The following is a 25,003-nucleotide window of genomic DNA, read 5'->3' as shown; positions in this document are numbered from 1 at the left end:
GATTGTGTACATGTATATTATATAAATGTAGCACTTACTGTACTATTTTGGTACCCATTTTTAATGAGCATGTACAATTAAGACATGCTTTTAGGTGGATGCAAAGGAAGAGCAGGAAAGAGCAGCGGTGCACCTGAGCGTTATAAATCTCTGAACTAGATTTGTAATAAATTGGAATTTTAAGTGCAAACTCTTATTGTCATCACGTTTGATTAGCTACAGCATTTGCCAATTTCTCCTATCTTGTGTTTCAGACACATTTGCAAGTAAGGTGGCCGCTATCCAGGACCAGTATGCCGACGCATCCATCGGAAACGTGACAGGCAGCAACGCGGTCAACGTGTTCCTGGGCATCGGCGTGGCGTGGACCATCGCCTCCATTTACTGGAAGACCAAAGGCAAGAGTTTCAAGGTGGAGCCGGGTTCCCTGGCCTTCTCCGTCACCCTCTTCACCATCATGGCATTGGTGTGCGTCTTGGTGCTGCTCTACCGCCGCCGTCCTAGTATATCGGGCGGAGAGCTCGGCGGCCCACGGACAGCCAAGCTCCTCACCTTCTTCCTCTTCCTCTCCCTGTGGTTCATCTACATCCTGCTGTCCTCGTTGGAGGCCTACTGCCATGTGCCTGGCTTCTGAAAAGGCGAGAACGGCTGGATATCCTTCTTCGTGCACAATAAAGAAGGTGTTTTCCCGTGTTGTTGTTTTTTTTTTTTCTTTTCACAGAGGTTTACAGCTGTAGTATCGATCATTCTTCACAATGTCAACTATTTTTTTCCCTTCCTATTGCCTGATTCACTGCCAGTGACGGTGTAGTAAAAAAGTAAGTAAGTATATAAGTATAAAAATCAAAGTGAATATTAACTTATTCACTGCCCATGGAGCTTTGACATGTATAACCGTCACTAGCAGTGAAAGAGTTAATCCAGTGACCCCTTTTGACATTTATCTGATAAACGTATTGCTTCCTGGCATCTTCATGTTAATGGACAGTTTTTTTTGAGTTACGCATTTTTATGACATAACTTTGTATACAATTTATACAAAAATAAAACTAGCGCATTGGATGACAACTCACTAACGGAACGATATCACTGGCGGGAAAGTAATTGTAAAATGTGACATTGATATTTATTACTTGATAAATATTAATTGTGTTTGTAACTGATGAACATTGTGTGTGTGGATTTTGCGAGAAAAAAAAAAAAGTTACTGCGCGTGTCTGATAGAGTTTCTTGGAAATCTATTTTAAAGTACAGTCCGTAACGTTTAGAAAACGACGTGTTGATGTGCTCCTGTAATGTGAACCTCCGCAGTAATCTCGAAGCTCTACATTCGTGTCATGTTTGGTATTATGGTTGAAATATTTTCTGTAAAAATAAAATCACTAACATAGGTTTCCCAAGGGCAGAGTGCCTGCTTTAAATTGTGTATACAATTTGAGCGTGTTTACATTTGTGTGTATGTGTGAACAGATTGGTGAAAGGCATCTTATCACAGTTCAAGAAATGTTCAGTGCCATGTCATATTTCTCATCTATCACGCTGACACTGTGACCATTTGCTGACATCACTTTTAGAAAAAAAGCACAGTAAAAAGCAAAAGTCCACTTTTGCGTTGGGTATAAGCACAATCATTGAACTGGTTTGTTTGAGTGCCATATCAAAAGATAAATTGTATTTACCTGAGTGTTATTTATTTAATTTGTAAAGCCATATTTACAGAATAATTTCAGTAGAAGTGTCAAATTTAATTATATTGATATGCATGTTTAATGTATAAAAATGGAAATAAATGTTGGTAATTTATGATTACGTAAGATGTCTTGTTGTCTTCATTTGAAATGTCAAAATGAGGCTCAAAAATAAATTATTCGACAGCTCCTCATCGGATGCAATATTATGTCGTGCATTTACATGAGACGAGACAAATCCTGACTTTGAGATCCCCCGAGTTCAAGCGGAAGAACTCTCACCACTGAAACCAGTCAAATCATTACATCGTTACCTATCTGGCCGTCCGACTGAAAGTGAGGTCGTTCACATTTCCAAATAAATGCCACCTGTATGCGAACGCTAAATAGGGCAAAACTGTCCCGCATGCCCAGAGGACATCACGCATGGCAGGTGCGTTTAACATTCGTGTTTATAGAAGTACCACAATGGATGGCGGAATAGCTGTCATACCGGAACATCAATATTTCCAATCTGTTATATTTAACTTTTTCAGTGCCAAGTGTTATTTGAAAAGGCAACCCCTAGAGGGCCAGCTGATTTTGAGCATTTTTACGGCTCTTTCAAGGTCGTGAAATATTGTGTGCTAGGTTAATGCAAGCATAGATGGTACCAAGATTGGATTTCATTTTTTTATTTGGAAAAAGAAAGTAAGATTGTACCTTTTTCTGTTCTTTAGTAATCACTCTTTGAAAATAGGTCATTTGAGTGACACTTCGCTAATTTGGACTATAGCAGAAAAAATGTTTTGGGGGTTTTTTTTGTTGTTTTTTTACTTTTACAAGAATGTTTTGGGGTGTACTGGCATCTCAATCATTTCAATAGTCCTTAGTGGAAAAATGACCAAAAACAACAAAAATGGGTTGTTTTAATTTATAACTACATAACTACAATTAGTATGTATACATATTTTACATGATGAAAATTGTCATTCATGGCATTGAAAGAGTTGGGGGTGATTGTATCATTTCAGGCTGCAGTTAGACAAATTGAGTCCTGAAACTTTTATATATTTTGGAGAATGAGAGCTTATAATTCATTCCAAAAATGTCAAGGTCACTTGACCCTTTTTACCAGTCTGCTACCTATACTGTCTGCATATTTTAATTTTAATCCTGAAATAAGATGAAATGATTTCATGAAACTACGCATTTGCAAATGTATAGTTATGCCCCTGAATTTAGATGCTTGACTACTTTAAAGTAACACTTAGGTTATTGAATCTTAACATGTCAAATTACATCTTTCTTACATCTTCATTACAGTGAATTTTTACACTCAGTGCATTTTTAAAAGCCCTTTTACACTTCATTTTTACGGTTATCTTTTTTTATAATAGTCCATTTAAACGCCCAACTGTCAGCCCCCTGTCACTGTAACTAATAATCTTTTATGAGAGGCCGGATTCAAACCACACTAAAATGTATTTCCCAGTGATCGGGGCAACGGAGTACAAGAGCAGCTGCAAAGTGCATTCACCTGACTTTCTTGCATTTCCTGTATTTTTGTGTGAATAATGGAGTGGTTCACCGTCGGCGGTTAGACTGCTTTCGAAGAAATAGACCCAGAGGCTCCACGGTACTTTATGACCCAACCATAATTTTCTGATAAGCATGAGATCATTGCTGATATCATCTGTACTGTGGAGAAGACAACTAGTGGATTTTACATGCAATATAGTCGCTAATGTGTATTGATGTACACATGCGCGGTTGACGTAAAAACATCAGCAGCAACTCTGCACCATCGACATCACATGTCTTTCAATAGTTTTTGTTTTGTTTTGTTTTGCTTTGTTTTGTTTTTTGTTTTTTTTGTTTTGGTTTTGTTTTGTTTTGTTTTGTTTTGTTTTGTTTTGTTTTGTTTTGTTTTGTTTTGTTTTGTTTTGTTTTGTTTTGTTTTGTTTTTTGGGAGAACAGTTCTATTTGATCATCAATCTTGAAAGGTTAAAAGCACACTAAATGGTCAGACAGAATGCTTGAAATCGTTTGGGTTTTTTTTAATAAAATTAAATGAGATATCAGGACAGTGGCACATTGTAAGTCAATTTATTATTGTGGATAACTACACATTGGCATACTGTATAGTACTCTGACAAGTTTGCTGGCAATACTTCACTGCATAAATTTTATTTTATGTATAGGTAGATACCAATATTCCTAAATACTGTACTATTCAAATATCAATAATAATGATGAATAAATTGTTGTGAATAAATAAAGGTGTAAGAATAGACACATTAATATCGCCTCATATCAAATTCTTAAAATGAATTATATCTTTCCTTATTATTTTGAGGGATAGGACATTGGGTGATATATTTTTTGTACATTTATTTTTATTTTTATTTTATATTTATATATGAAATATGTATATAAATGTATATTTTTATATATTTATATACATTTATATTTATATAATTTAACGCCAAGTGACTTTTTGAGTAATTAGGATGCATATCACTATAGATAAATAAAAATGTAACCACTTCATCTTCTATCAGATGATGATTTTAATTTGCAATTTTATTTATGCACAACCATATAGTATGCTGATCAATAGGGCTATTATTTTTGTGGGTTTGAAAACTGAACACTTACTAAGTACAGTTGTTTGAACCCCTCTTGGTGACCAAGAAAAACTAATATATGAAATATCACAAATCACTAAATTATGGGATGACATTTTTTTAAACAAATATTTCCCATAATAGAAGGTTATGGTTTGCTGAGGAAAAAGAGAAATTACTCTGAATTTGTTTACATAGCCCATTGAAATCAAATATATGTAACCATTGACTGCTATTTATTATATGAATTACAATGACAGCACACTGCATTACAATCCTACTGCAGAGTTTATTGTAGTTTATTCTAAAGTGCTACTTGTGTCCCCTCTAGTGGAGCACAACAACATCATCGTTTAAGCATCGAGTTCAGTAGTGTTTCACTTTTAAGTGCAATACATTTGCAATTATATGCAATATTTGCATCATATATATATATATATATATATATATATATATATATATATATATATATATATATATATATATATATATATATATATATATATATATTGCATGCACCAATCACTATTTTTGCAATAGTTCTAATTGCAAATGCAAAATATTTTGCTACATTTAAATGTTAGTCAAAAGCAAAAAAGCTCACTAAATGACACAAAATGTTTTTTCAGTAAGAATACATAGCCTGTCTGCTGCAAAAGTGCATTGTGATTTATGTCAGTAATAGTGACAGCTCAGTTCAATAGCCAAGCAGTCAGTCACAGGCAGTTGCCTCAATCATTGTTGACTGGCTGCAGCTGATGCCGCTTGAATTAAGGAGACAAATCTGCTTGTGCTTTTTTTCATATGATTAAAAAACATGGATGCCTTAAAGACATTATAAGGTTGAGGTTTTTTTTCAAGAAGATTCATTTTTTGTGTCACTATATCAAAGGTTGGAGGTTAAAAATGATTAGTGATGAAGGGAGTTGCTTGGTCCCATATTGCTACTTTGATGAAGATATTTGTGCTAACGCGCTAATGTTCCATATCAATTTACTTTTATTAGTACTTATTGATTTGACATTTTTTCAGCATCAAATTGTTCAGTTGTTCACAATGTTTCTAGTTTGAATAAGGATTGTTATCATGTTTTTGTTTCATACACTTTAAGCTATTTTTTTCTTTGAAACTAACCTGTACGAAGCCTGTACAAAATGTAAAATTAACGTTTGTTGAAAGATGCTTTGTTTGCTTTTTTCTTTAGTTAATATTAAAAAGGATACACTTTTAGGTATACTCATGCAATTTTTATCTATCAAGATCTTCCTCTTCATGACTTTCTACCCTTAGATTTCACCCTACATTTGAAAACAGTTATCCTCACTCTGCTCTTTAGTTTTACAACATTATGCACGCCCGCGGCTTTTCTTGATCTCGTGCCTTCTCCCATTGGCCTGAGATGATGTCATGCACAGAAGAGACAATAGAGCCCACCTCCCGGCACACACACACACACACACACACACACACACGCACGCACGCGCCGCAGCTCACTTTGACACACACTCACTTGGCCGAGCAAGCGCTCCACATGCCGATTTTTCACCCCTGCTCATGCAGACTACATCGATTTTGATTTCTTGAAGTCTCTGATTTTTGAAGCCCCATGACCAGGCGAGCGCGCGGACAGCCTCGGTGCCACACACATCTGGATCAGACCAGATCCATCGGTACCAGCACAGGCATGAAGATGAGTGGTGACGCTGCATATAAATGACGGCCACGCTCCGGGATTGCCTCTCTTGATGTAAGTAAGTCGTTGCCTTTTGTCGAAACGCTAACGTGCGGTTCGATCGGCCATGAAGGCGGCGTGTGCCAAGTGTTGGTCTGCTATGTGACATCTGGGGGGGGGCTTTGTGTGCTTCACATGTATTTTTTGCCAACGTTGCATGCGTGCTACATTTAGATATCATCCTTAACAGGAGAATGCCAGGAATCTTTCTGCCGTTTTATTTTTAATTCATTGTAATGATTGCTTGAATAAATTCTTTATTGCATGGCCTCAAGGTTTTTTGTCAACATAGTTAAAGGTTTGAACACTGGAAGCTTGTGATTAATCCAGTAAAATGGGTAGTGGGACACCTAGCGGATGTGTAAAAAGGAAATGTACACTTTTGTAGTTTCTTGACTGACACGGGTTGTTGTCATGCTAATGAGATACTACAAGGGGATCAAATTATTTTGTTGATATCAAGCTCTTTAGACAGGCAATTTACATCTCATAGAGCTTTTAACTCATTTACTGCCAGCCCACTAAAAATGAGTTTTGATCGCAGTCATTGGCAGTGAATGAGTTAAATGTTTTCCCCAAAATAAATGTATTTACTTGAAAATAAGTCATTTAATCTTTGATATTTGCCAGCGATGTAGCCATAGAATAATTAAATCATTCTCTGTTAGCCCAGTAAAAATGATCTTTAACGTCTACAGTCGTCATTGGCAGTCAACAAGTTAAATGTTGGCAGTGAATGACTTAATTACATTACTGCCAAATAATAAATTTGGCATCTACTGAAAAGATTAATCATTGTAGAATGGTGGGTTCAAGTGGTAAGAACATCTGCCTTGCGGTTCTGAGGTTCAGGGTTCAAATCTCCGCAATCCTTCCTGTGAGCATTGTTTTCTTCCGCTTTCAAAAGCATGCATGTTTGGACACAAGTGTTTACTAGTGTAAATGTTAGAGTGAACACAGTAGTGGTTGTCCATTAAAATATTTTTGGTGCAATTAAGAATTAAAAACATGACCATTCAATTCAGTTCTACTACAAAGTGGTATCTCAGTACAAAGTGTGCCCATATTCCGTTTGTATTACCTAATTAAAATGGACGTCAATGTCACATAAAAACAGTACACAGTGTTGCCTCTTTTATCGTGGGGGTTAATTATCCGCAATAAATGAAATAGCCAAAGTAGAGGTTTATTTTTTATTATATAATACATGTTTTTGTTCATTATTTATACTGTATATATTGACTTTATTTACAGTATGTTTTTTTATAAATTGAGTTTATCATGTTTTTTTTCTTTATGATGTATGCTTTTTTACTTATATACAGTATAGTTATTCTGATGTTTTTGTTTATTATATATACATGTTTTTTTTCATTCAATTGTTTTGTCTATAAGTGATTTTATGCTTATCATCATTTCTTTTACTTGTTTTTCTCTATACCATGTTTTAATGCACAGTATTTTTCAAGTATTATTAGTATGATTTATATCTTTTTATTTTTATGAATTTAGATTTATATTATTTTATGTTCTATTAGTTTCATATATTATTCTATTTTCATTTTATTACTATTATTGCCTTTTCTTTTGAAGCCCCATGGACACGATGTCCAAAATATATTAAAAAAAAAAAAAAAAAAAAGAAATGCGGACTCATCAGACCACAGCACATTTTTGGCATTCTATTATGACTTAAAATGTCAAGCCATTACAGTAATACTTAATAACTAGCCATGGCAGCAAAACCTTAGAAGCCTATCCCTAGAAGAGATCATTCTTCAAAGCATACTCTGGGCTTCGTTTTTTTTTTTTTTTTTTTTTTCCCCTTTATCTGTCAGAGGACCCAAATTCCAACATTTATTTTCTAAGGAGCTTTTCTTCTGTCACTATTCTTAGTCATCTATATCAGGCAACTCTTTTTGATTCTTCTTATGAACATGCACATGGATTAGATGAATCATAACTTTCGTGGAAGCAAAATGTCACCCTTTTCCGGTTTAGATTATAATAGGAATTGATCAGCATAGACTACAGACACCAAGTCATACATTTTGTTTCATTTACCTTCCCATATGTGCAATGTCTTGATGTTTTAATTTTTTCTTGCATGTCAAGCATCTAAAAACAGAGGTGCTAAGAATAATGTTTTGCCTCTAATGTGTCAGACATCCAAGGGATATATTTAAGTACCCTCAGGTCACAGTTGAGTTTAAACTAATTCTTTTAAAAGCCAAATGGTTCTACCACTGCTGCCGATAATATGACTAAATCTAGTCACAATAATCTGCATCCTTTCTACCAATATTTAATGCAACTTGTCCACACGAGGGTTGTATTTGAATTGGACCCTGTCACACCTGCTTTATGGCAAAAGACGTTGCACACCTAGGACTCCTAACACTATGTGCTGCCATAGTAATAATAATAACAATAATCAGTTGGTTATTCGATAGTTGTGTCTATGATGATTATGCAGATGATGCGAGAGCGAGATTTGATCATTGTGTTTTGTCACTCCATCGCATTGTCTGCTGAGTGTGGCGATTAGCTGATGTAATTATTCTGACTTGCTTGCAGTGGCTTGTTGTGGAGCATGAGCGCTGATGAAGCAGCAGAACAAGGCTGATTATCATAACACATTCAGAAACTGGCCTGGAACATTAGTGCCAATCATTTTATAGCCGACGCCGTTGCAATTGCATAAAGTAAAGAAATAAATATGGAAATGTCTTCAATATGCAGCCTACTCCAATTTGAAAAAATACCAACCACCCTTGCACGATTATCGTGGCCTTCGCATTTCACGTCAAAGGCATGATTAATTGTGGCCATAATTAAAAGTGACTGGTAATGCATTAGCCACACCTCTGAGGCTGCAGACTGGTTCCCATTTCACTGCTCAAGCCACTCGGTGCCTTTCTGATGTGCTCTTCGAGATCCTCAACATGTCAACATTAGCATAATCAAGGCTGCACTTGATGCAGATTATGTGCAGCCATTGCGCCAAGCTCACTAGATGTTGAGCAGCACTGATTGCATTTCAACATTTTGTTTCCGCTTTCAACTGAAATAATGTAAAGATGAGCATAGTGATTGGTTCTGACATACTGGGAAGCAAAGAGTTAAAGACATTTAGGATGCAATGTCTGATCCAAATGCACTTTGGCTAGCAGCCAAACAGAGCAGGCTTTTATTACCATTTATATTACATTTTTACCGATTTTCTTTGAGCTGCTTTTGCCCTTCAACAAAGAATCAGGCTACAGTTGCAAACGGCAGTTCAACTCTTTAAATGTTCAGGTCGAGACCTGACCTAATGCTGAGATATCACCCTGTTAAAGTACTAAACTGCTCATTAGCTACACTGGGAAATCTTACTGTGATTCTTCTATATGTTTGAAATTTTAAAACGCTGATTACAAGTTCACGTATACTGCAATAGGTGCCATCGTTTCATAAATCAGGATGCAGCCGCATATTTTTTTGTCCTTTGGCCATTGTCAGGACATATTCATCTATCCAGTTCACTTGCAGCTATGCACGCTTTCGTACAATATATAAAGGCAACATCGGTGCCCTTGCAGAATTCTACTTAGGGCTCAACCAGCTCAGGTAAGTTGACTACAAAAAGATACCTGCCTTGGACCATGTCTGCAAGCACATATTTTTGTGTGTCTTATAAATAATACGTGTAGAAGATTAACAATTAATAAATCAATCAATAAATCAAATTGTATTTCTATAGCCCTGAATCACTGAAATCTCAAAGAGTTTCACAGGTGAAAAGACGTCATGTCGAGACTTCTTTTGAAAAAAGAAGTCGTACAGAGACATCTTTTCGTTATAGGTACACAACAGCATCCCCAGCTCAAAGCTCCCAGAAGGGGAAGGAAAAACTCAAAAACCTAATTTGGGAAAAATCAGAAACCTTCAAAAGGGACCACAGGTGGGAGGAGCCCCCTTCCAGGCTCATCAGGTTGAAGTGGATGCTGCGTGTACCAATACAGATACACAATACAGACAAGTACAGATACACAATACAGATTACAGAAAACATATTGTGCCATATAGTGCAATGATGTCACCGAGTACTGTATATCCAGTCCAACTCACCTTCAATTAGTAAATTCAGTTTTTAAGTTACTCTAACAAATCTGAAGGATTTTTAAAAGATTAAGATGATGAGGAATTGTCAATATCCAGCTGCTGTTTTAATCTCTTAACTGCACTTCCTGGAGTTAGTTGTCGTTGTATTAATGCCCGCTTACTCAGATGCATTGCAACCACTATCTTGTTGAGACTAACTTCATTGTTAGAAAGTACAAGTACCCTCCAAAACTATAGTAGTCACACGCAAAAGTTGTCCTAGCAAGAAATCATTGCAAAGCCCATCAATGTACTGCAAGTTCAAATCAGTTTTTTGCTTTGCATTGCAACAGCTGCTCCAGCCTCGCTTAGTTTTGACCTTTCAAACTTCTCGTTTTAACCAATAATCACCATGCAGATGATTGATGACATTCCAAACATCTCAAGAAGCCTGCACTGTGATTAAAATCAACATTCATGTTTCATAAAAACACTATCTACATATTCCACACTATCCAACTGTATTTTCCTCCAGTATTGATTGAACAAATCTATGGACTCTCCTATTTATAGTCATTGTGCTTTCTCGTTTTCAAGCTGGATGAATTCAGGTACTTATAATGTATTTTACCCACAGGCAGAAGAAACACAAAGATGGTCTTTAATCATTTACAGCCAGATAAGCATCAGTTCCCTCAATAGCTTCTCCCCAAAAGACTGCACCATCTTTTGAAGGCCCACTTGACACCACAATAAATCTGCACTGTGAAAGATGACTACAGTGCACAGAGATAATCACCGTAGTTCTGCACTTCCTTCACTTGTGCCCAAAGCAATAAAATAGAATAAATAAGTAAGCTTCAAACTCTTGTGAGGAACTCGAGCACCATAGAGGGGAGTGATATTTTTTCTTGAGGGCAACATACCTGGCGAGGGAGTACAATCACTCGCTGCGGTGATGCGTTGAGGTTTTCCCTTCTATCTTTGCGGTAGTTGTAATGACAGCCAAAATATTAGGAACACATGGAATTTATTCAAGAGCCTTTGCAAATACGAACATCAACATGCTGCTTTAATTGACACGGTCATAAAAAAAAGTACAGTATATATACTGTAAAATGAGTTCATTTTTTTTCAATCACAAAATCTTGGCGTTTGAAAAGGGGTGTGTAGACTTTTCATTGCCACTCTGCATGGGTTTTGAGGTGGCGTGTAATATAAATGGATGCCTTTTTCAAAACATTTGTTCAATTAAGGTCATGATGCATCAGAAAAGCCTCAGTGCAAGCTGTCAAATGTCAGCCATCTTTGATATCACAATTTGATTCTGGTATCTTACGATTAGTTTCAGAAAACTTACACTGAAATTAAATGCAAATAAATCCTGTTTTACTTGCGACAATTTTTTCTAACAGACAGAAACTGGGAAATTTGTCAGTTTTATCGTTTTGTTCGCAAAAGAAAAAAATATTTGAGATTAGCTGCTGTTTTCCTTGCATTTTATTTAAGATATGTGGTTCGGCTCCAACAAATTTGATTCTATGCTGTTCCAAGCCACTACAAATTATTAGTAAACTCAGTTTTATTGAACCTGGTTTAATACATCACATTATTTAGATAAAACCAACACATTTGAGAGAATGTTGAACGTTTTTGAGTCGTGTTCACTAGTAATCGGATTTTTCAATTGATAGCGGAGAAACCGAACCTTCAATTGAATCACTCTGTCACATGAACGCCGATACAAAAAGTATGCTTGCATTTTTCCTTTTTCGGTGTGCTGCTTGTCTATGTGACTATGACCGTCTGCTGAATATACAACTATGAGGGAGTGAAAAGGCCACTAGCCGGCCTTCAGTGACAGTGTGTGAGAGAGTGGTGATCAGAGAGATAGCGGCTTCCACCATGACAAATCTGGGTCAATGTAACCCCCCCACCCCACCCCCTCTACCACAGGCTAAGCTGAAAAGGAAAAAAAATAAAACAAAACAAAAGATGAGGACACCATCGCCAGACTGTGTGCTTGGACGTAAGCATGAGGACGCCAAAGATCAGGTTGTCTTCTCGGTATCTGTTTCGTGCTGGGATGGAGGGCATCCTAGGCTGCTTGGGGTTTATTTTCCCCTGTTCTGTGTTCTACAATACTATCTGTCTCCCTGTTTATTCTCCGTTATTCTCCTTTCCCCGGGTCTTCCACTCCATGAGAGATTCATGATGAATGTGGCCCAAGGGGGAAAAAACTCAATTGAAAATGACCCATGCACACACATGCTGTTAAAATCATCAACCTGAAAGAAAATGTTGTGTACATTTTTACAACCTTTTTTAATGTAGTTAACCATGCATATTGGTTAGCTCTTTAATACTAGTGCTGTCAAGTAATTCTAATTGCTAGGTTTTCCATGATTAATTATACTTTTCAACCACCATTTTCTATTAAGCTTGTAATATTTACTTGAGCAAAATCTTTTTTTGTTTTCATTTTTTGATCAAGACATCAATTTTTGAGTAAATTAAGAGATTTTACATATGTTTTATCATCCGTGAAAGACACGATTTTGTGATTCCTAACCCAGGTCCGAACCGTGTATTAGCATCAGACTACAAAGACGGTTTTGAATACAAGTATAAGCTTTTTAGCCACACTAATCTTATGTACAAGTACTGAAAATACTAGCACTTGTAAGCCAATAGCATCCTCAGTAATTAAAGTAAAACTCCTTCGCTTGAGCACTATACATCAGCCTACTCTACAATTTGCACCCATCTGAATTGCATTGTAACCGGCCCCACTTCCTATGTGATTAAAAGCAGATAAAATATTTAAACGACATGAATTAATGAGTCCTGAAATCATTAAACATTACAGATGATTCCCCCATTCATCAGTGTGTGTGTTCATCAGGGTGGGTTTTCTTTTGTGGTGCAGTGTACCAACAAGTCATTCAAAGTTAATGATGATGATTGCGGTGATTAAATGGCTCAAAGAAGTACAAAGTTGCCTTTTAATGAGCTGTGATCCTTTGTGCTGTGTTGTGTTGAGAAAAAGTTGAAATATCGTTTTGTGTGGTGAATTGTCTGTTGTATACCGAGACAAATGTACATCTCTGATTGATCCATCTCTGATTTCAAATCATGTTTAAATTTGACTATCAGGCATAATTTAAAATACATTCAAGTCCTACACAGCAGCAGTCAATTTTGTTTAGGCGTACGTATTTATAAGTCATGGCGTTATCTGAACGTCAGCAAATGTGTCTTGCACAGACTTGATGAGTCCTCTGAGGGATGAAGGCTGTTGCAAGTTCATCACAATGTTTGTAAATAAGCTTTTAAGAAGCCAATTTCCATCCTGATTAACATACTCTTGCCCTTCCCTGATTTCATTTTTCATTATAATGGCAACCTCTGTTGCTGGGATGCCAAACTTAGATATATAGATGAACATTCAGTGTCTGGCAAGCGGCCCTGTATAAGCAAGAGGAAACCGAGATGTGCAAATTTAAATGCATTTGGCAATGGCAGTAGCGTCTTGCTTCAATGTTATCCGTTAAGGTCAAACATGCACCAGTGGGTGTAATTTTTATATCCCATTTGTGCAGTCAATGATGAAGTTGTGTTTGACAACTTCTTATTCAATCTGAGATGTGACATTGTTTGATCTGTTGGTATGTTTTCATTTACCTCAGACACCAGAGGTGACTCATGAAAATGTGGAAAAACATACCGAAAATGTTTCCCGTGATGTGCCCTTTCTGATGCTTTTGGGTTTTGACTTTAGATTTCATGAAAAATGACTTGCTGTGTTAACAATGAAACAGCAAAAGCAAAAGGCAATGATATGGGACCGTGGAATTGATATGCTAAAAAAAAAACAAAAAAACTTTATTTTTCTTACTTGCATATGCGCAAGTCAATATTCCATGGTATTATGGGTAAAAAATACCAAATATTTATACAATTTAGCCTATGAATGCATACAAACGTACTTGCAAAGATGTCAAAATTTGCTTGCATCTTCGTTCAAATTTACTTGCAAGTACGCTTGGACATATTTGTGAACATATTTGCAGAGCCAATCACGGCATCGCTGACGAAAGACCCGCCTTCAGCGAGTGCTTTATAATGTAAAGCCTCGTGAAAATTAAGGGACTGAGGAGGACCCGCCTGTGCTAACCCCGATCGATGGACGTAAACCCGCTTCTGTCGCTACATTTTTTGTAAGGCTTCAAGGCTAAACATGCGCAAGCGCTCAGCAAAGGTGAGCGTTCAGTCAGCGACAGATTGCCCAGCTCTGCGTATTTGCAGATACGTTCAAACAAATTTGCCAGTCAAAAATGTTTTATTTCAATTTAGCAATTTCACACTTCCTGATCCCAGTCTTTGCCCAAAACAAATGAGATTTAAAGTCTGACCCAGGGTTTTACTATTTCCTTAACTGCAGTAATGTTGTCACTAAATTCTGCCATCTTCTTTCTTCCTCTTTACCGGGCAGCCTCCCATGAACCCAGATGCCTCCTCTTCCTCTCGACGAGCGCATCGTGGTCATCCAGCGGCCTAAAAACATAGCCTTGTGTGAAGCTTCCCCACAAGCCATCCCACATCACTCTTCTCAGATATCCGCCTCTTCCAATGGCCAAATCACCCGTGCTCCTCGTCCTCATTTTTCTCAGCCTCATTTCTATTCACCAACCAGCAAATCTCTGACTTTGGAATGCAAACGCCGACCTTCACATGCATGGAAAACGTCGGGCGATCATTCCGTTGCACCGCCGGGTTGCAGAAATGTCCCAAGTCACTGCCACAGCAATGGAACTGTGACTCTCAGCCCACGACTGCCATCCCACACTCATACTATTGATATCAGATTGACTTTGGACAAAGGCGGACGAGCGGGAATTAGCAACTCCCTCGGTCGTAGTGGAAGTGGAAAGAGTTCACGGACGAAATGCGGCCCTTCACATTCGGATCAGATCGAGAGAAGAATCGGCGGCGCTGAGCGGTCCGGCGGAGGTGAACACAAATCTCAACGAAGCCGTCACAGTCAGCTGTCGTCGTCCGTCCTGCAGTTTGTCCCTGCGCAGGCACAACAGTACAACCCCAGGGATGGAAAAGAGAAAGAAAACACAAGTTTTCTTCTGAAAAGACCTGATTCTGAGTTCCCTTTGCTGGATCACAAGAGTTCCAAGCTGGGCACCGTGCATCACAGTCTTCCCTACCGCCACAATTCCGTCCCCGTTCCCCATGCAGCCATCCTGAACTCCAACCATCCCTCATCCTCCTCTCCCCCTCAACCCACGCACATCCCTGTCTCCTTCCAACAATGTAGCCAGCCTCGCCTGTCCCGCCACAGAGATCACCGTCCTCATATCCTTCATGGTCTTCCCCTGTCCCCGTGCACTTCCCACACAGGAGGGTTCCCAAGTCCCGACCACACTTGCACCATCGACTGCACCCACCCCTTCGGATGCGGTTGCTGGAGGTTGCTACGATGCAGAGGCTCTAAAGGACATGCTTGCAGCAACCAAGGAGGTGGTGGTAGCTCTTCCGCCTCATTTTCCTGCGCTCATAATGTTGGCATAGTAAAAAAAGGAGGCAAAGAAATGGGCCTGAGAAATTTGGGAGGGTGTCTCTCCACCGCCTCCACATCTAACACATCCTCAACCAACAGCACTGTGTCTGAACACCGATCAAGCCTGTTCAAACCTCTCCACTGTGCCTCCTGCTCCAGTGAGGCTGGAAACTTTGAGAGCCCTGCTATTCTTCGGAAGAAAATGGTTGGGGGATGCCTGCCTTGTACCCCAATATCCTCTTCTGCCCCTCTTCGGGCAATACAAAGCTGTGTCACGGGCTGCAATCCCAAAGCGTCCCACACAGGTAGTTCCACCTGCAGCTATTGTAGCAGTGACCCCATTGTAGTAACATACAACCCTCGCAGAGGGAAACCCCCAGGAAGAACCTTTGGAGCACCTCATTCGGCCGCAATGTTTCAAGCGGATGATGATGATTACAGCGTAAGAACTATCTGGCCTGAAGAACTGGCGAGAAAGATGACCCATTCATCAGCCCAAGAGAATCACTGTGCCGGAATAGGAATAGGAGTTGGAAAGACTAGTTCGAGGCAGATCCAAAATGAAAGCAAAAGAACGGGGCTGGTTCGCCTGGACTGTGAAAATCTCCAGGAATACGGACACTCTCAGCTAACAGATCACGCTGGTCGGCGAAGACTGCAGCAGGACAAGATGGCCTCTCTGGATTTTATGGGCTGCAGGTCTGGACCGGGATATGACGAACAACGGAGTTCGCTCAGGAGGTTTCTTAATAAAGCAGACAATGTCAGAATGACGGGCTCTCTTGAACACGATCGAGATACGCCATATCCTGGTTCACCTTCACCGCGCGCAGATTCTCCACCTTCACCAGTTTCCTTTTCACCTCCCCCTTCCGCTCCAACCACACTCATCAAACCCAAACCCTGGCAGAGGGACCGAGACGGGGGACATTCCCTACCATCGGCCCAGTCCCTTCACTTGGCTCTGAACTCACTCAACAGAGAGCAAAATGAGGAGAAGAGCAGAAGTAAGTGTTGAAATGCTCACCTACTTTTATATTATTCCTTTCTTTAAACATCACCTCTGGCGAACATCCGGGGCTCATAGACCCACCGTTGCATAGGTAACTATCGGTCTAGAGGCATATTTTTGTGTTTCATAAAAAAAATCAATGAGTGATTTCAATTTATTTTTTGCGGGACTCCTTTGAGCAATAGAATTCTCTCAAAATGAAAGCTTGTCTTTTTACAGTGCACCTTTCTCTGCCACTCTCCTCTTCGCTGCCCGCCTCCCTGTCTGATGAGTCTGCGATGACTCCTGATGCGGAGAATGCTGTAGTCAGTGCCATCCTGCCATTCTTGTTTCTTGGGAATGAAAGGGATGCGCAAGACCTGGATCTGCTGTTGCATCTCAACATCGGTTATGTGGTTAACGTGACGACACACCTTCCGCTCTACCATCTCAAATCAGGACTGCACTACAAAAGGCTGCCGGCCACAGACAACAGCAAACAAAACCTTCGGCAGTACTTTGAGGAGGTTTTTGAGTTTATTGGTGAGATGTTTATACGAATTTCATTCTACTGTTCTTCTTGTAAATCAAATGAAATACTCAGAAAACACTTGTCTCATAAAACAAAGCAGAAAGGGCTTTAATTTGGTACACTCATAAGTCAAAGTCTGCATTAGAAATACGTCTAGGTCTTCATTTTGCTTACACCATGGTATACAACAACCACAATAAGAAAGCATAATGTTTGGCGGCGATATCTAATCTGCAAGGAAGGCCTAGACTTTGAAACCGAGGTTCAAGATTCCAGTTCTGCAGACCAAAAAAAAATAATAATGCTAACTCAAAGCAATGCTAGTCCCCTTCCTGAGTACTTTTGAGGTGCCCTGCATCATGGCTTTGTCCTCTGACTGATGTTATACTGTAAATTTTTGTTAGTCAAGCCCCCAGCCCACTAAGCAAAGATTGCTGAGTGTCAGTGAGGGTAGCAAATCTTTTGATCTGGTTTGGGTTTGCTGGACATCACCAGAGTGCTACTGTACTGCATGTCGTAAGGAAATGTTTAAAACGTCCTTGCAACGAGAACAGTAAAGATGGACATGGAGCAACCACCTGACCTGACATCGTCCGCCAAATGTCAGGTTCCGGATGAACCCCAACGAGATCAAAACACACACTACACTCGCCTAAATATTTGCTTCTCAGTCGGCTTGAGGCTTTAGCATACCAAGCCCGGGTAACTTATTTGTTCTTCATCCACAGAGGAAGCATATCAAAGTGGACAGGGTGTGTTGGTGCACTGCCAGGCCGGCGTGTCCCGTTCTGCGACCATCGTCATCGCCTACTTGATGAAACACACCCTCATGACAATGACGGACGCCTACAAATACGTACGCAGCCGTCGTCCTGTGGTGTCTCCAAATCTAAATTTCATGGGGCAGCTTTTGGAATTTGAGAGAGACCTCAACTCCGGGGTGACTCCTCGCATCCTGATGCCTAAACTCGATGGGGTAGAGACCCAAGTTTGAGGAAGGTCGGAGCGCATGGAATTCGGCTTTGAGGAACAGCTTATTTCATAAGGATAATTGGGGTATGTTTAGCAGTTGGTGCACTTTTATACTGTGAAACATGAGACGAACTGATAAAATGACCTCATGTAAGTAGTTATTTAACTCGATCATCATTCAGTACCCTGTTTATATATATAATGTGCCAAGATAAATGGAACATTTTGTTGTAATTTCTTTTTGTTCTTTGATGCCTCTTCCTATTTATCCCTATCATTTACATGAACAACCAGAAAACACTGTTAAGACTCTGTTTACATTATTTTCCAGGCATCCATAGCAAGCTAACATGGACAAAATGGCATTGTGGGAAAAGGTCAACTGTCAAAATGATTACCACCTCGCGGGCCATTGAAAAAAAGCAACTAATCCTAACATGAAACGCAGCACAAATAGGAGGTGGTTTGTAGTGGAACATGAAGTATATACTATACATATATATATATATATATATATATATATATATATATATATATATATATATATAAAATGGGAAATTTCCAAATATAGTGTACACAGGGTCTTTTAAGGCATGAAAATAACTAATGTATATTAAGTGCGCATCATAGTCCAAAAATATATTTTTCAGACTGTAAAATTCAATGAATATCCCTTATTCTGGGAATTTTACAGTCTCAACCTCCAGTAACAGATCTGTTTTTGAAAACTTCCCCAGGATTTAATGCTCACTGAGTTAAAAGGCACATTACTGCACTTTAAGTGTAATAAAGCAATATGTCACTGGGATCAGACGAAATCCTCATTTCCCAAATCATCACCTTTCCGGAGACTGCAACAGTAGCAATTGATTTTACAACAGTAAACTGTTCAATAATTTGTGTGTGTGTGTGTGTGTGTGTGTGTGTGTGTGTGTGTGTATAAATATATATGTATTTATACACACACACACATATATATATATATAATATGCAAAAGGACTGTAACAGATGAGGGAACGAGGGAACACTGTATATACGCACACACACAAACGCTGCATGTTCATGTTTTAGTCTTAGAAAGCCTTGACCGGACATAAGACACAAGGGACATGACTGGTTAAGAAGAAATTTACTGCCGTCCATGCTAAACCAAAACATGGAAATACCCACCTCACACAGCCAAATTCCCATGGTGTATATTTTGGGCAACCGGCGCTGCTATGGTCACCAGGAAAATTATGTAAGTGCAGCAGAACAGAAGCCATATTTGCATGCAAACTTGCATTGTTTTTCTAATACAGTACTTTCCAACATGTAGCAACATACACAATATTCCAATGCACTTTAGCAATTCTGTAACTCATGTTGCCTAATTGGCCTCATGCACCTAGTGCAGATATTAGTCGCATTCATCTGAGTTGTGATCTAACATTTAAGTATGAGGCAGCCAAAATACAGGTTAAACCTATAGAATAGCATTCTTAAATGCAATGTTTGAAGGGGGTTTCGTTAGATGTATTGCTGATGTGTGGTTGATTATGAACCACAGCACATCAAGCAGTGGTGCATCCACAGCATAAATAACTGAGTTTGGTGGTAAGTTAATTCATTGGGGAATGCATATAGCGATCAGGTACGCCTGCTCAATATTAGTTGAGCTAATACAAGTGTTGTACCATGAATTTTGCATTAAGATGAGGTAAAAATTGATACAGCTTTTGTATTGATGTGGTCAGTAAATACTTTATGTGGATTGTGGTCTGGCACCAGACGCACTAGACAAAGTGTGTTTCAATTTATCCTCACTGGATACTGACAATTTGAACCCCAAAGTGTGTGTGTGTGTGTTTTTTTTTTTAATCAAATTGCATAGCAGAGAGTAAAAGAGCCATTTGAAATGTTTACAATGTATTGACAAGGGAGCTTCCATGTGTCTCACGCTGACACTCCTCAAACCAAATACTCAGTTTTCCCGAGATGCCAATGTCCATTATTATTTTTGCTCTTCTCCTGCCTTATTGTCCTCACTGTGGCCCTTTGGGACTATGCATCACTGTATTATGATAACATCTTTGTTTTGATTAGAGGAGGTACCAAGATTCACTGTGAACTCTTCTTCTTAACTGTGAAGGTGGAGGCCTTAATAGGGTCCATTTTTGAGCTTATGAAATACAGTACTTGTAGTGTCTTCATTGTCAAATTTCACATTAAGGTGACAAATTTAGTCTTTTTATGATATCTAAACGTTTGCAGTAAGTAAAGTTTATAGCTGTACACAGCTTTGAGCAGCAGGAGTTTGCCATATATACAGTACTAGCTTCCTGTTTAAAGTTCATGAAGTATTTATATAGTAAACTCATTTTCTAGTAATACTCGGCCTTTGGTGCAGAATTGATATTTTCTGAGCTCCTCATAAAGCATGACAATTATTTTGCACATTTACTTTATCCCAAAATTGAAGGAAGACATTTTTACTTGAATCGATTGTGGCAGTTTCATAACTCATTCAATCCCAAAGACGGACTTATATGGGGGGGTTAAATAAATAACCGAATTAAAGAGCCCAGATAATCAATCTCAGGTACTGGTTTGACGAAAGTAAATTCTAAAAATGGCTGGTACTAAATGAATTAAGTACTAAAGTAAACCATTACTTTAAGTAAAACTAAAGTATTAAAGTAATTGATTATTTACTGAAGAAATCGATTACTTCTGGTCAATAAAGTCATTGATTACTTCAGTACTACCGTATTTTTCGGACTATAAGCAGCACCTTTTTTCTCATGATTGCAGGGTTTTTTTTATTTTATTTTTTGCTTGCATCCAGCAAGCAAATGTGTGTATCTGTTCAAGGTGTCAATTTAAGGAACAGCTATGAAATGGAATTGAAAACATGTGAACCAATGGTCAAAAAGATTTTTAAATATCTATTATGAAAAATATAAAAATTATGTCTAAATTGAATAAGCGCTTGTATAACATTTGTGACATGTAAATTTGATATACTGTACATACGTGCATACATCTGATGTTATGACCTGCGGTTTATAGTCCAGTGCAGCTTATCCGTGACAAAAATATATATACTGTATATTTGTTTTTTTGTTCTTTTGCGCAATTTTTGGTGTTGCATCTTATAGTCTGGAAAATACGGTAAATTAGCTAAAGTTATTTATATCTTTTTTACTTGATTAATTTAATACTAGCCATTTTAGACCCTCCTTTAGCCAAACACTTGAAAAATCAATACAAGAAATGATTAATGTTGGTATTGGATTAGAAACATTAGGATTAATATTGTGTTTGTGAATGGATTAACCAGCAAAATTCCCCCATTTTTATCCATCAGAGGCAGCCATTTTGCCACTTGTTTTCAAATGAAAATGACGTCGGTTGCTCAGGGTTCACGTAACGGCCAATCACAGTTCAGCATGCCAACGCCACATCAACCGAACAAAGTGCTTGAAATTGAATATCTGGATTCTGAAAAAACATGATAACACACCTTTGGAATTGAATGAGTTAACATATGGTCAAGCAAGGCACATTTATCTCATCAAACTATTCTGCTTAAGTTCTGCGGGAACTTAAGTTAATGAGTTTTATTAGTGAAAGCAAAATTCTTGAAATGTAATTTCAGCAGTTTTATATTATTTTTATTGGACATTCAAAATCATTATCACTCACCTTGGATAATGTGATTCTTAAGTGTCAAAACGATGACTGGGGAATATTTTTATATGATTTTTTTATTAATAATGTCACTTTTATATCAGTTGCATATATTTTTCTATTTCCTTTCATACATTTTGTGTTGATTTTACTTGGAGAGAGCTTAAGAAAACAAACAGCTTAGACAGCAACAGAAGAGGGCCTATTATCATCACACCATGATTTTTAATAGCCTTTGTATGCAAATGGCTGTCAAAGGAAGTTGTTTAATTTCATGCTTTATAAACCCACCTAGAGATATTCTCTTTGGGCTGCAGTCTACCGTAAGCAAGTGCGAGCGGATCGTTTTTGCATTTGTAAAACTGAAAAGATTTGCGAGATATGTCTTTGATATGTATGAGAACATTGTAAACTGGTGCATCGCTTACTTGGTGTAACTTCCCATTTTACCTGCATTTTATCTTGAATCAATGTGTTACTTTCTGTACCAAACATCATATTTCCAGCCACAGTTTTTTTTCCCCCTCAACATGAGATTGAAAGAGCAAAAAAGAAAACAAATGACCTTCATTTTGGAATTTGATTGCCATATTCAAGTCTGATATTAATGTTTATGCTCCCCCACCGCTATTGAAAATTATATTGCCTGTAATCTTTCCTAGCTGTGATGTCCCCTCCTTTCCGACTGTTTCTCTTTTCATACTGTAGTACGCGGTCGTTCTATTTAGACGAGATTTTTACCTAATTATTTAATGTGCACTGTGACTAATACAATGCTGCTATATCGCTACGACTTCTTTGTATGTCACATTTATCACAAAAGAGGTGCAGATTTGAAAAGGACATGCCTCTGTGTGCTGCCTCAAAACTGTGAGTTCATTTCGGTGTGACTACTTGCACAGCCGCGCTGTCTTTTGTGTCTTCCTTGAAAAGGTGTTAGAAAGAAAGAAGAGAAATTTGGGGACATTTGCTAAAGGCCGTCACACGCCCTTTACTGTGGATGCATTGATGTAGCAGACGTTTGAGTTGGTTCAGCATTTAATTATCATATTGTAAGTAAAGGCAAAAGGTCGGATTGCCACGAGCCAGATCTTAATCTTGCACAGAAAAAAAAAATGACACGAGTCAATCACAGAAGAGAATTGAACAATCGCCCTAGATTTGAACCTGCATTGGGATTAAAAAGATATATAAAGCAGCCTCGTAGCGGCAAGTTTTCGAGCATGGAACGAGTCTGGATGCACTGAGATTTCTGTTTTAGATCAAAGTATTGGAAAAATTAGTTACAGCATCTAGAGTAACTTAAGATCTTCCAAACCAACTGGGGTATACAGCAGTCATGCCAGACAAGAAAATGTCCTTTCTCAAATTGACTTGTTCAAAACATACATGAAGACTCAAGCCACAGACTCGTTATTTCACCCACATATCTTTGGGTTCGGATTCTGGCGAAAAGAGTTTAGACATTAAAATTCACATGCAGTAGAGTAACATTTTTTGACTGAAATATGTTTAAAAGGTATTTGTAAGTATGTTTGAAAGTATGGTAATATATTTGTAAAAACATTTTAAATATATTTGAAAATAGCTTTATACATATTTGCAAACACATTCAAAAAATTTTCTGGCTAAATGATCAAATCTTTGGCATTTATTCCCGTTATGCCATGGGGTAGCATATCTCTTGACATAATGGGAAAAGAATTGACATTTTTGGCATTTAGCCTACAAATATGTTCATACATGTTTGCGAGATGGTTTTAATGTATTTGCAAATACGTTAAAAGTACTTACGGCCATGAAAAAGCGAATTTGGAGGCTAAATGCTAAAATGTACATTCAAACATGTCAGCCTACGTGTTTGTTTTATATGATTCTCTGGCATTATGGGTGGAAAAAATGTTATGTTTTTAAGCATCTAGCCCACAAAGACATTTGAACATGCTTGGATGTTGGTTGCAATATGTTTGCAAATACATTAAAAGTACTTGCATACTCACTCAAACATATTAGTAGGCTATATGCTAAACTGTTAAAAAAATGCTGCATGGTAGCATATCTTATATTGGGTAGCATATCCTGTGGCATTACATGAAAAAACGATGAAGATTTTACACTACATGCACAATAAAAATTGCTACAAATATGTTCAAACATACTTGCAGGTTTAATACTAAAAACTTAGCATTTCTACCGTTTAAAGGATATGCTATCCCATGGCTCTATGGTGAAAAAAAAAAAAAAAAATGGTTTGGCGATTTAGCCTACAAGTGCATTTGAATGTATTTGCAAATACCTTAAAAGTACTGCAAACACATTCAAAAGTAGCATATCCTTCATAGGTCCGCATATATTTTATGGTTCAGCCTACAACTACATTCAAACATGAAAGCCTATGAATACATTTGAATGTGTTTGCAAGTACATTTAAACTTTCTTGCAAATACCTTAAAGCATTTAAATACTTTGTAAGTTCAAATATAGTTTACTCAAAATGGCTACTCCATACTTGCACTTCCATGCCTCCAAAAATGACAAACGCCGCTATTACTGATCATGTAGCACAAAATAATATGCAAACGTCCAAGTTATACTTTCAACATTCATCTAGCTTTCATTTTCTATGCATCCAGGAATTCTAAATTGGTGGAATTCTACTGAAACGGGCTTTTGAATATCATTTTTAGCATCAAAGTTGTGTTATTGCTCCGAAATAGAAAGCAAGAAATTGTGTCCGAATGCATCTCTGTTCACCAGTTGGTTGGCACAATGACAAATTAGCATCCAGGCTAAACAGTTGTGCAACATGCCGGCCTACTCTGTGCACACCGGCTGTTCTACTGCATTGTATGTGACTGACAAACTTGTGTCATTCAAATGTGTGAGTGTTTTAAAGCAGCTATTATTAAACTGGCACCAATGTTAATGGCGCAACTGAAGATTTCTCTGATGACTTTCTTTCGTTTGTTGATCCTAATTGAATGAAATAGTCCTAATTTGATCCTACCTATGTGCAGTGCAAAACCTGGATTATGGATGGAGGGACATTGCTCATGTTCAATTCTAGTGAACACATTGAAACTGTCTCTTTTAATAATAAAATCAGAACGAAATACATCTAGTTGTCTTTTTTTTTTCAAGCGGAAGAT

General features: G+C 38.0%; 2 protein-coding genes across 4 annotated transcripts in view; both read left to right on the top strand.

The window, feature by feature from the left end:
• Positions 1-1,809, top strand: part of slc8a4a (solute carrier family 8 member 4a) — a 31,217-nt gene extending 29,408 nt beyond the window's left edge. For both annotated transcript variants that reach the window (XM_088440703.1, XM_088440704.1), the window contains exon 9: positions 255-1,809. In XM_088440703.1, coding sequence (XP_088296829.1) covers positions 255-634 — 380 coding nt within the window. In that variant the 3' untranslated portion in view covers positions 635-1,809. The remainder of the gene's footprint in view (positions 1-254) is intronic.
• A 3,978-nt stretch (positions 1,810-5,787) lies between these two features.
• LOC148408910 (uncharacterized) lies at positions 5,788-24,971 on the top strand. 2 transcript variants are annotated; one of them, XM_088440828.1, is made up of 5 exons: positions 5,788-6,044; positions 12,072-12,170; positions 14,611-16,694; positions 16,919-17,221; positions 17,939-24,971. In XM_088440828.1, exons 3-5 carry the CDS (start codon positions 14,627-14,629, stop codon positions 18,202-18,204), a joined length of 2,637 nt encoding a protein of 878 aa, XP_088296954.1. In that variant the 5' UTR covers positions 5,788-6,044; positions 12,072-12,170; positions 14,611-14,626; the 3' UTR covers positions 18,205-24,971. The 2 variants fall into 2 exon arrangements, with proteins under 2 accessions (XP_088296954.1, XP_088296955.1); XM_088440829.1 differs by lacking the exon at positions 12,072-12,170.
• The last annotated feature ends 32 nt before the right edge of the window (positions 24,972-25,003 follow it).

This window comes from Hippichthys cyanospilos, chromosome 18, assembly GCF_059441005.1.
Source record: "Hippichthys cyanospilos isolate Australia breed blue-spotted pipefish chromosome 18, RoL_Hcya_1.0, whole genome shotgun sequence".
NCBI lineage: Eukaryota > Metazoa > Chordata > Actinopteri > Syngnathiformes > Syngnathidae > Hippichthys > Hippichthys cyanospilos.
The sequence above is the reverse complement of the archived record's forward strand: the minus strand, read 5'-3'. Positions and strand labels throughout refer to the sequence as shown.

What these genes read in the sequence shown, in the direction of transcription:
- LOC148408910 (XM_088440829.1), top strand. Translation starts at nt 14,627, where the DNA reads ATGCCTCCTCTTCCTCTCGACGAGCGCATCGTGGTCATCCAGCGGCCT. An exon ending in AAATGAGGAGAAGAGCAGAA is followed by an intron (nt 16,695 to 16,918) that starts GTAAGTGTTGAA and finishes GTCTTTTTACAG; the next exon opens with TGCACCTTTCTCTGCCACTC. An exon ending in GGAGGTTTTTGAGTTTATTG is followed by an intron (nt 17,222 to 17,938) that starts GTGAGATGTTTA and finishes CTTCATCCACAG; the next exon opens with AGGAAGCATATCAAAGTGGA.